Genomic DNA, 12,430 nt, shown 5'->3' on the forward strand with positions numbered 1-12,430 from the left:
GTAAGTAGCACTTGATGACATTTCCATCAGGAAAATGTGCATGATAATTAGTAACATGTATTAACAGATGGGTCACTTTGCGAAAGAGATTACTAGATTTGAACTACACCAGGAGATGAATTAAGCAATATATTCTGTTTAACCTGTTGGGAGTTTCAGATTCTTGATATGGATGGGTGATATAAACAAAAATGGATAAATGTATATAAATAGAAATATCATTCTTTATAAAAAAAATCAAACCAAAATCTTCTAAATGTTATTAAGGATTGAGCATTGGGAGAGTTGGTGTAAAAGTATTGGTTTGGTAACACCCTTAATGCATAGTTTAGGGCACTCCTAACAAAAAAACACTCAATACTGTCCTAAATAATTCTCACCTTAGTGACCACAACTATAACTACATTATTAAAGCTTCACTATTTCTAGTCATTATCCTTATTAGCTTACTTTTAAAAAAAATCAAAATATAAACACCAAAAAGTTGGTTTGAATTTTTAGGAAATACACATCCTTCCAGGTGGAATAGAGTCTAACTATATTCAAAGGAACATTATACTAAATTGATTTAAATGTAACATTAAATGCTGAAATATTTTATCATAATTGAATAAAGTCCTAAAAGCAAGGTTGACATGATCTACTTAGCATGATGTGTAAATTCAGTCAAAACATAGGTTATGTTTTATCCTGGCTCTGCTCAGACACAGTTTTATTAAAGTCAGGGGAAAAAATTTATGCCAATGATTAATATTTGTATAGATTAATTTGGAATGAAGGCAATTCATTTGGTATATTTCAAATCTCTTATCAATATATTCTGTGTTCTGTTCATTCTCTCCCAATCTGCTATAGTGGAATGGCAAAAAAGATTATTCATGTAGCAGTTGAACCTATGAAAAGATCTAACAACCACAAAAGAACAATCTATCTCATTTTGAAACACGGCATTAAGAAAACAACTAGTGAGAGAAAACTGGTCTGTTAATTCACACTATCTCATAAAAACTCATGATTTTTACTGTAAATAAGCAGCTCTTCCGGTAAAAGGCATATATATAGCTTACAGAACTATGTATACCATAAATGAGCAACAAATTAATTCTTACAGCATGCTATCGCAGGAAATATTATATCGGGATTACTACTACTGTATATATATGATTTCTAAGGATTAGGATCTATATAAGAACAGTGGCTCTCTCGACCCTGGACTAGAATGAAGAACTTAAAAGACATAGAAGCTCAGAGGCTGATACTATCTCATAGCCCAATCTACCTCAAGGAGGAACTTTTGTTGAAGTGAATTTTTGGAAGTGGCTGAAGGCGGCAATGATGTTACTTTAATAAACCAGGCCAGGATTTTCAGAGGATAGCTTTGGAAAAAAAATTATAGGTTAATCCCACTTTTTAGCATTTTCCTGTTGAAAATGGGAGGGGAATTACTTCCCTGTTTCGTAACAATGTAATTCAAATGACATTTTGAATTCTAAATTCAAAAGCATGATTTCTGAGCATTCCAGGAAAGATGTCATAGATTATAAACATGCAATAATTTGGCCATTTTTCAGATAAATGATTAACAACAACTGTATGTTTGAATCAATAGTCCATGGAAAATAAAATTAAATAAAAATTTAGCACCATTAAATGTTTTAGTTTAAAATGCATGACTTTTAACAGCATTATTGCAAACTTTAGTTGATGAAAGGTAAAAGGTAAAGGTTTCCCTTACACATAAGTGACAGTTGTTCCCGACTCTAGGGGGCAGTGCTCATCTCCGTTTCAAAGCCGAAGACCCAGCGCTGTCCAAAGACGTCTCCATGGTCATGTGGCCGGCATGACTAAATGCCAAAGGTGCACAGAACACTGTTACCTTCCCACCAAAGGTGGTCCCTATTTTTCTACTTGCATTTTTACATGCTTTCGAACTGCTAGGTTGGCAGAAGCTGGGACAAGTAACCAGAGCTCACTCTGTTATGCGGCACTAGGGATTCGAACAGCCAACCTGCTGACCTTTCTTAGCCACTGAGCCACCGCGTCCCATTCCGTTGACGAAAACCTACACTCTATTTATTCTTGCTGAAACAAACTAATATCTCTCTAAAATATCAATAAATTGCCACTTTTTTCAAAATAAACTATATATTGTGTTATGTTTACTGTACTCCATTTTAAAAGTTGGTCACCCAGGGTTATTTATGAGATGGCTAGTTTATTTATGAATTAAATAAATAAATATATGAATACCAGATACCTAATAGTTATCGGCATCTGGTTGGTGGCATTCAAACTTTAGAATGTTCTTACAAGTGATATTTTATTTCACCATGGTTCTTTTTCTTTTGAGCCAAATTGAAATACTGTTTCCTGAGGCATTTTAAATATTTTATTTAATGTTATCAAATTGCTGTTTTCCTAACTGCATAGTTTAGCTATAACTCAAGTTATAATTCTAATGTTACTATACTAAATTCAGATTTTAATAATTTTCTGTAAACCTCTTTAAGACTTTGCCATTGTCACATGCTGAAAATTAGTAACTTTCTCAAATAATAATGCAGATGAAGCATAAATAACCATGTTAGCTAACATATGTTTGATAAATAACCATAACAAATAGAAAAGGGGCTACATTTTTAAAATGCTTTATAGTCCTTAATGCCACCTAAGACCACAACTAAAGGTGGCAAATTATAATACTATTCCAGGAACTCACATAAACTCACCCACATTGGCATAAAACTGTCAAAAATATATTTTTGCTGAAGGAATAAAAGCTGTAAAACAAGAATGCAATAAGCGCTCGAAACCAATGTTTATGATAAGGAAGATATAGGTAATATAGTACTTGATTTTCATATGCTGATGGCTAGGATTCTGAAATTAAATTCTAGTTTGGGTAACGGGATAAGAAGGGGTAGATCATACATGCATTAGAATCACAGAAGACTATCAAATAAACAAGATCAGGCATTTAGTGTTATAGGTTACTTGGGACAGAAGTGTTACAATATAGTAAACAATTGTTGTAACTGATAAGATAGTACTAAGATCACACAAAATAGTTGGTAGCAGAAAATTAAATAACTAGTGAAAATGCCACAACTATAAAGCATCTTTTTCCAGACAGAACTCTTTGCAAATGTCCAATTACAATTCTCATCTAGCATTTCCTATGCTGAGATAATGGTAATTTAGTCCAAAGATCATCAACAGGGCTCATAGGCATGACATCTACAACATCACTAGATGGCACTTAGGAACCTTCAAATTATATAAATAACAGAATTAGCTAAAATAAGATATTGTTATGATTTGGAGAATTTTTATTAAAACGTTTAAAACAAAACGCATTTGGCAGTTTAAGCAATGCACAAAATTTCATGAAGATAACCACTACATAACAAGGTTACTGATCCCTAATGTTGTTTTGAAAATACCAGATTGAAGAATGTGCATTAGAAGATTAATAACAACAAAGCTGAAATGAAAGTGGAAAGTGAGCATCAATGGAGCACAGCAGAAAAATTGCTACAAATAGATGAGAGCAAAGGTATGCAATTAAGTATCAGATCATCCTATTGTAATTCTCCAGACAGAAAAAGGAAGGAGGAAAAAGTTGGTGTTGACTCTAAGAGCAGTACTAGTTTTTTGTTCTTTGATGGATTCTGAGCAATCACCCTTCACCTAATCCTCCACATTGAAATAACCAAAGAGCAGTAGAAGAGTAAAAACAGGTTCTTTACTGTTAACACTAGATATTAATCAGAATAGTGATTGTTATTTCTAACTATCACGTTTAATTATTCTTGCCAAGTAAAGGAGTGACTGGAACGGAAGTGAACGCACGAATACTGCTCCTCTAAAGAGCACTACCATCTTCCCTTTCTTACCGCTCTTTTTATTAGTATGAAAAGTCTCTCTCTGATAATTCAATATAGGTAGTCCTTGACTTACAACCATTTATTTAGTGACCGTTTGAAGTTACAATGGAACTGAAAAGTGACTTACGACCGTTTTTCACACTTATAACTGTTGCAGCCTCCTCATAGTCACATGACCAAAATTCAGATACTCGGTAACTGGCTCATATTTATGACGGTTACAGTGTCCTAGGGTCGTGCGATCACCTTTTGCGACCTTCTGACAAGGAAAGTCAATGGAGAAGCCAGATTCACTTTACAACCATGTTATTAACTTAAGATCGCACAGGTTGGGCCTCCTCCGGGTGCCGTCAACAGGACAATGCCGGCTGGCGGCTCCCCGGGGGAGGGCCTTCTCTTGCTGCGCCGGCCCTGTGGAACGATCTACCTGTAGAGATCCAGACCCTTACCACTCTCCCGGCCTTCCATAAAGCCGTCAAGTCCTGGCTGTTCCGGCAGGCCTGGGGCTGTTGATTGATATCCAGTCCCGCTTAGATGGAATGGATGATGTGGAATTTTAATATTGTATTTTCTATTTTTAAATTTTAAATGTTTCTTTGTCTTGTTGTGAGCCGCCTAGAGTCCCGATGGGAGTGGGCGGCATACAAATTTAATCAAACTTGGAAACTTCAAAACTTAACAACCGCAGTGATTCACTTAACAACTGTGGCAAGAAAGGTCGTAAAATGGGGCAATTTAACTTAACAAATGTCTCACTTAACAATATAAATTTTGGGAAGAATTGTTGTAAGTCGAGGACTATCTGTAAACCTTAAGAAGAGATGGAAACGACTGTCCCTACTCTCTTAATTATCCATCAGGATGGGACGAGTGACAATTGCAAAAAGTGAAGGTTGCTAATCCCATTTAGTCACCTATCTAGTTGAATGGTCATGCATGCTCAACATTTCTCCTTGCACCCAAAGATCCAAAACAGATGAGTTTCCATCTCCGCTTCTTCGCCTCACCTTCTGCTATTTACACTAGCTAACTTCCATCCCATTGTGACTCTGTATCAAATGAGCAGGCAAAAAGGTTGCTGTCCATGCACAAACAGCCACCTTGGCTCATTTGCCCGTAATCCTACTATCTATGAGAGGCCACCATAGCTAGGAATGAGGCCCAATTTTTCCTGCTGCACAACCTGGAAAAAAGGAGGGCAAAGACAGCACTTTCCACTCCCAGGGGAGCACAATGGAACCCAATCCTCCCTTGCAGCGCAGCCCATGGAGAATAGCATGCTAACTTTGTCCAGTTCCTTTGCCTTTTGCATGCATTCAGTATAATGGAGCTGCCCGGAAGGAGAAGAGCCTTCCCCCCAAAAGCATATTACCAAATGTTCCCGATATCAGGAACCAATCTTGAGAAAAGGACACCCAAGGAAGTTGGTGGGATCAGCTTGCAGGAAGGTAAAGCTGCATGGACCACACATAGCTTGGGGCCTAGAGGCTGGGAAAGATGGTCAGCACCACGAAGAGTAAACCCGGGGAGCTGACATCAGCCACAGAGCATCAAGGAACAGCGAGTCACCTCTGACCTTAAGCCCACCCCCCCTCTCTTCAGGGGGCACGCCCATGTCTTCCTCACCCACTCCTCCTCCCCTCTTAGGCAGGAGGAGCAGCCCCTCCCATTGCTGGGCAGAGGGGATTGCTGTGACGCACTCAGGGGCCCTGGGCGCGCAGGAGAAAAGGGGAGGGGAACCCACGAGCGGAAAGAAACCAACGGCCGCATCACGGTCGCGCATCCTCTCCACCCTCGGAACTGCTTCCAATGGTCCCGTCTAAGGCCCCCATGCAAGGGATTTCATGGTCCGGCCCAGGTCTTCCCCACCCCCTTTCCTCGGGTCACTCACAGTCTCTCTTCATCTCCGCTCGGCGCCGCCGCCATTTTCTTCGCAGCGAAGAACCCGCGGGGGGGGGAGGGGGAAAACCGAGCCGGAGAGGAAACCCGGACAGCCAGGCTCCGCCCACCTCGCTGCAATTGGATGTCGGGGCCCATCACTCATGTCTCCATCACGAAACGATTGGCCGGTGTTTCTCTACACGGGCGAGGCTGCCCTGCTCTTGGCGGCCGTTAGAATTGGCGGGAAGCGCTGTCAGTTACAACGATACGAAGTGGGCAGGGGATAAATGCTCACTCTGTTTCTGATTGGACCGTGCGGGTTGTTTGTCTGTCGATAGGCCCGTTGGCTTATCAGTCACTGGACAAAAAGATGGTACGGAATCGCGGGCTTAAGGATTTTGAAATGTAACGGCTCTAACGGTTTTTTTTAAAAACTGCTTCAGTAGTTTCTCCGCTGTGAGCTCCTAAAGTTCTTTGTTTTTTAGCGTTGAAAGGAAATACTTTATACCGAGAAGGCAGTCCCATCAGGGCAGTGTATCCAAGGTCATGATTCTCAAATGACTACCTAATTGGTCCTGATTACAAAATAACTAAAACCTTCCCCTTCAGAATGACTCCGGACAACTTTACATGAAGGGATAAAGCAGCTTTCTTGGTTTGGTACAAAAGTGTTTTTTCATTCCATTGTAGGCTATATATATGTGTATATATATTTACATAAATGCGGGGCTATCTAATACCTTAAAAAACAACAGTGTCAATTCCACTATGCGGCCTCATAATATCACATTGTCACACGAAGGTTATCTTAAAACCCCTGTATTAAATAATAATGGGTAGGATATAAGTCTGCATAAGGTTTCATCTGCCCACCCTATTCCAGCTTGCAAGTCTGATAAAGGAAACAGCTGAAGAGTCAGATTCTTACGTGCTGAATCCAACCTCTGCGAGTAAAATGCTGGTTTCAGTTGGGCCTTCTCATGTTTGCGTGTTATATTGTAAAAAAAAACAACAACCTCCATACTGCAGTTATAGATGAGGAAAAAAAAAAGAGGACAATCTGTGTATACCAACATTTCAGAGGTTTAAAAAAAGTATATCTTTAAAAACAGAAAATTTGTTGTAATTGTCCTTGCCATATTCTGTACTATTAAAAATATTTAAGGTTCTCATAAAAAGATAAATTTATTCTTCTAGTGAATATACTAAATGGTTGAAACATATTATTTATAAAATCAAAAATTGATACAAGTGTATATGTATATGTATACAAGTGTATCGATTTTTTGATTTTATAACAATATGTTTCAACCATTTAGCATTTGATAACTAAACAGAAAATATTACTGTTGGCTTTCTTAAGCATAGCTTGTTTTTAAAAAACCCAAAAGCCTTCATTTATACCACACACTAACCATATAGCACTGTTTACAAGCCCATTAGCTAGGTTTATGAAAACATTAAACTACAAACAGGACATTTGGAATCTCACATGCTAAAGAATTAATAGTGGTTTCTTTAAACCACATTTAGCTGGATTTGCAGGATAATTTTAAAAATACAGTTTACAAACCAGAAGGGCTGGATTGACACAACACTATATCAAACTTAAACCATACAATTTATACAGTTGCATGATTCAAATTATTCTGCTGCTCAGTAGCTCCACTGGCACAAGCTTTATAACTGGTATAGTTGGACACTGAGTTTGCTTGTAGAATACAGTCTTATGCAGCTGCATCATTTCAGAAGTTGGTTCAAGTTTATTTGGGATTAAGCTCCAATGGAGCTTTTCTAGCCATCCTATTGCATCCAATTGCGCTCAGGCTGAGTTAAACACTTCTAATTATGGTGAATTTATTTTAAACATGCATGTGTGCTATAACTAAGATCTAATCAAGAATTCTTTTCATAACATAAACATGGATTAATTATAACACTCTGCTCATATAAATCCCAAAAGCATGGTTTCTGACCTTCCAAGTTGTAGGAGCTGCTAGCTGTGCTGAACACTACTACACTCTTCCAATATAACAGGATTATCAGGCCCAGTAGATAGGTTGTGAAAGTTATCTGAGTCTCACTTTGATAAGAAATGTAGGCAGAAAATAACGCCAAAAAGAAAAAGGTGCAGAAAACAGCAGGAAGTTATAACTCCCACATTCTTGACATGCCATGCATATCATCAACTTATTAGCTTCTGCTTCTTGCTAAAGCAATACATGCACTACATAGCAAAACCAATTAGAAAGAAACTGGGATCCTTGATTAGATCATGTTGTGGGCAGAGATTCAAAACAGAGAAGAGATCTGCAATCACATAGGAGAATTCTATATATTTTATGCAAAATTCTTGAACAAAATTAGTGATAGTTTATTTATTTAATTTATATGCTATCCTTCTCACTGTTGGGACTAGCACCTCACTAAACAATGCAACTGATGAGTTGCGCTTGATTTTATAACTTTTTGCCACAGTCATTAAGCAAATCACATGGTCATTAACTGAATCCAGCTTCCCCTATTGGCTTTGTTTGTGAGAAGCCCCCCCCCCCCAGGTCACAAATAGTGATCACATGCCACCGCCAGATGCTGCAACTGTTGTAAATATATACTAGTTGCCAAGTACCTGAATTTTGATCATGTGACTATGGAGACATTGCAATGACCATAAGTGCAAGGATGAGTTATGTCTCTTTTTTCAACACTCTCATAATTGTGAATGGACCATTAAATAAATGATCATAAATTGAGGATTACCTGTATTTATTAGAGTTTACAATAGACTTTCTGCCACTAGTTTGCAGAAAAATAAATATTGTTGTTTCTTTTATTTTGTCCCATGTTATTCATTTGCCAATAATAATTTTCTTTGTTTGCTGGTTCTCTTGTGTCCAACACCACCTGAGGTTTTTCTACAAGATTTTTATAACACATATATGACAAGACTTCTATAGGAGAGACCTTTCCAGCAATATATGTGGTCAACAGACACACTGGATGCATCACACAACATATCATACAAACATTGCTAAAAAAAAAGGCAGGTACAACTTAATCTCATATACATTAATACAGCATCGTATATTTTCAAATCCTATAGATTATTTTTCTTTCCAAACCTGGAGTTATATTACTTCAGCCTCTATTTTTACATAAACCCATGTGACTCACTGTCAGTGATCTCTAATACATTGAGGTAATCTCTAATCTATTGAGGTATATCTTACATACACCTCAAACTTTGATTTTAATTTGCTTAAGTGCTTTATATGAACATGTCATTTTAATCCAAAGGTATTTCACAATCAAGTACTAAATATTGTATGATGCAAATTTTAATAGAGGTTTCATTGAGTTCAGAGGGTTTTTATCCTAACTACATTCATAATAAAAATGAATTGAAAAATGCTTTTGTGAATACTTCCCTGTTGCTGGTAATTATATATATTAATCTTTAATGTGCCACAAGACTTTTTGTTGTACCTGTTTCAACTTCTAGCTATTTCTCTTAAATTAATCTTCCCATATAATAATAAAATTGGTATCTTTTTTGTATGTAGATATATTTAGAAAAGCTAAGAGTATTGGGACAAGGACAGTTTGTTTTTCCCATATCTGTAATGCAATAATTCTTTCTCTCAATAGTGCTCCACATGGTACAAGAGATAATCTCTGATATAGGGTAAAAAAAACACCCTACAACTACTTTAAATTTTGAACAATCAGTTCTCTCAGAATTTGAGTTTTTTCATCCAATATCTTGTAAGATTTCAAGGAAATAGTACAATTTCATTAAATTATGAAAATTGGTAAATTGGTAAAGTCTTAGTAGCAACAACTAGGAGATAATACATTCCATGGTACCAGCATGTATTGCCAAACCTTAATGATGACATAAGTAAAGGAAAAAGCTGAGATGAACTCTGTAACTTTGTTGTACAATTGTCAAAATTCACACATGGTCTTATCTTTTAATTTCCTTTCCTACATTAGCAAAAGTTATCTATATTTTAGATCATATTCAGATCTAAAAAGATACATGCAAAGGGATTTAAATACACATTCATTTGTAAAAAAATCCTTATATATTCTTTTCATTAAAAAGTAATATTTAGATTTGTCATTTTAGATAACAGAATGCTTATTATAAAAAGTCCCTGCACTTGAAGGATAATGGGTGCTTTGCTTACCATTCTCAGACACCCATATATAAATAGGGGACAATCCATATCTGGACCAAAAGAAAGCTGCTTCCAATCCGAAGAAGACAGAATAGAAATCTAAACTGGAAGACAATATATATGCCTAACATAGTAAAAATATAGAGGTTTTATTAATACAAGGAACTGCAATTGCATATTTTACATTTACATTTACAAATAACAAGCATAATATTTTATTTTTAAAAAGTTATAAACATCCACCAATTAAATACAATATTAATGTATGAATAATGAAAATCTAAGAATGTTTACAATATTTATGAAATGAAAACTTTAAAAACCACAAGAATTCTAAAATATTTCAAACCAAAGAAAAATATATTATTAAAACAGTGATGATCAATTAACTAGTTGTTTCTTTTTCTCAGACATGTGTATAATTTGTGTACAAGAGAAGTTTATAAAAAATCAAATACTGTATGTTATAAAAAGAATAAATTAGAAATGTAAAAAACTACAACTGATTGGGAAAAGTAAAAGAAAGCAGTAACAATTCAGCTAATATTCACACAGGGATAGTTTGTACATGAAAGATGTAGGTAGGTGTTGCACATATGGCATAATTCTATGATTTTGATTGTTTGTTCTATACTGGTCTTGTTTGTGGTCTTTTAATATTTTATTATGAATTCTAGTAGCTGCAACCATATAATACACAATTGCTTAATTTTATTCTTTGATTGAAATAAACAACTTTTTCACAGTATCATCAGAGATGGTATATCCTTTTTTAAAATGTAATTTTATTAAATCATTATAACACATTTAAGATGCCAAGTATATTGTATGTCTAGTTTTCAGAAAAAGCCTCAGAATTCCAACATGTTCATAATTCAGAAAAATTGTTGAGAATTTAAGGAAACATATTTATGTCGATGAACAATTTTCAGTGTTGAAAAAGAGTTAATTCTGAAAAAAATGTGATATATATACTCCTTTCAGAAATTATTTTTTTAGGATTCAATGGAGTTATTCCCCTTCTAAAGGCTCCATTCATACAACCACCTAATATGCAACCATGGGTTTTTATAAATAATGGGGTTTTTTTAGATTCAACTTTTAGCATGAAATGCAATACTTTAAGATTCCAATCCCTTGGAATCCCATTATTTAAATTTGGAAGTAAGCTCCACTACGATTTAGCTCTGAGTGAATATTTTGTAGTTCCATGTATTGTGGTTCTGCAGAGCTACAATCACTAGAAAATGATAATTATATGGACTTTGAAATTGTGATAATTATATTATTTGGGCCATAGAATAGAATCTACCATTATGTTATTGGTGCCTTTAAAAAAAGAGCTGATTGGGAAATACAACATTTGAAATAAATATATCCTAATTCTTGATAGGTTTAAATTAGGTTAAAATCTTAATACATTAAATCATAATTCTAGTTAAATAAAAATTTCATATAGCATGGTTAGAATAGCGTAGTACATCAAAGCTCATAAAAGCAGATTACATAATTTTGTTTTCTACCATGCTTCACTAAAATTAAAACAAGTGCTTCTAGAAAGATGCTCATATACTGATGCATGGATATGAAATACTATGAAAAAATATCACAACTGTATTTTAAAGGATTATGAGAAAGAGTCTTTATTCATTTCTGATATTGTAAGATAGTAACAATAGATGGACACTGAAGCAGTTTATTACTATTTTTCTATTGTTTTCTGCATTGTTATGCTTTCAATATGCTGTAATATTTTAATTCAGAGTAGCTTTATACCAAAATTTAATTTACTATTTTGAAGTTTTTTGTTTTACTATTTTATAATGAAATATATTGTGTACACTGGAATTTAAATTATAAAATAATATTCGATCTATTTTTTCAAAATGCAAACAAGAGTTAAAAATATATTGATTGCTACAGTCTATACTAAAATTTCTGCATCCTCGCAACATACTTTAATTTTTGCTAGTGAAAAAGTAGGAAAAAATTGTATTGTTTTAAAAATAATTGAATATCATTCCCATTGTAATATTCAAAGGTGGTTTAATATATGTGCCTGAAAACTTTCAAATATAAGAATTAGTTTAGTTAATTTTAATTTAGAAATGGAAGAATTTTCTTTTGATGACAATAAATTATCAATTTGTTAAGTGTTTATACTATTTTTCCTCAAAATCTCCTTAAAAAACTTAAAATGGTCAGATATTTTTTCTTAAACATTTGGATATCCTCCTCTCCAGGCTGCATACCTTATACTTGTATAAAATAAATATATTGGTTGTAGTGTATGTTTTACAGATCATAAAGTCAAAATCTTCCAATTTGTTTTATGTCCTATCAAAATAATCTTATCAATTTAATGAGACTGAAATGCATACATACATGGGAAATATATGATATTCCATTGATAGTATAAATGTTGCATTTCTGAAAAATGAAAATCAGATGTCTGATTCACTATAAAATTTGAATTAT

The 12,430-nt window shown here is 34.8% G+C and overlaps 1 protein-coding gene across 2 annotated transcripts in view; it reads right to left on the reverse strand.

The window, feature by feature from the left end:
• MECP2 (methyl-CpG binding protein 2) overlaps positions 1-5,838 on the reverse strand; it is a 78,641-nt gene extending 72,803 nt beyond the window's left edge. Inside the window, exon 1 of one of the 2 annotated variants that reach the window (XM_087710906.1) lies at positions 5,779-5,838. In XM_087710906.1, coding sequence (XP_087567032.1) covers positions 5,779-5,813 — 35 coding nt within the window. In that variant the 5' untranslated portion in view covers positions 5,814-5,838. Of the gene's footprint in view, positions 1-5,259; positions 5,370-5,778 lie in introns of those variants that run through there. The other variant, XM_087710907.1, reaches the window with a different exon arrangement.
• Positions 5,839-12,430: the final 6,592 nt, after the last annotated feature.

Source organism: Thamnophis sirtalis, unplaced genomic scaffold, assembly GCF_051295495.1.
Source record: "Thamnophis sirtalis isolate CommonGarterSnake01/CBP01778 unplaced genomic scaffold, rThaSir2_p1.2 scaffold_3, whole genome shotgun sequence".
NCBI classification, from domain to species: Eukaryota; Metazoa; Chordata; class Lepidosauria; order Squamata; family Natricidae; genus Thamnophis; species Thamnophis sirtalis.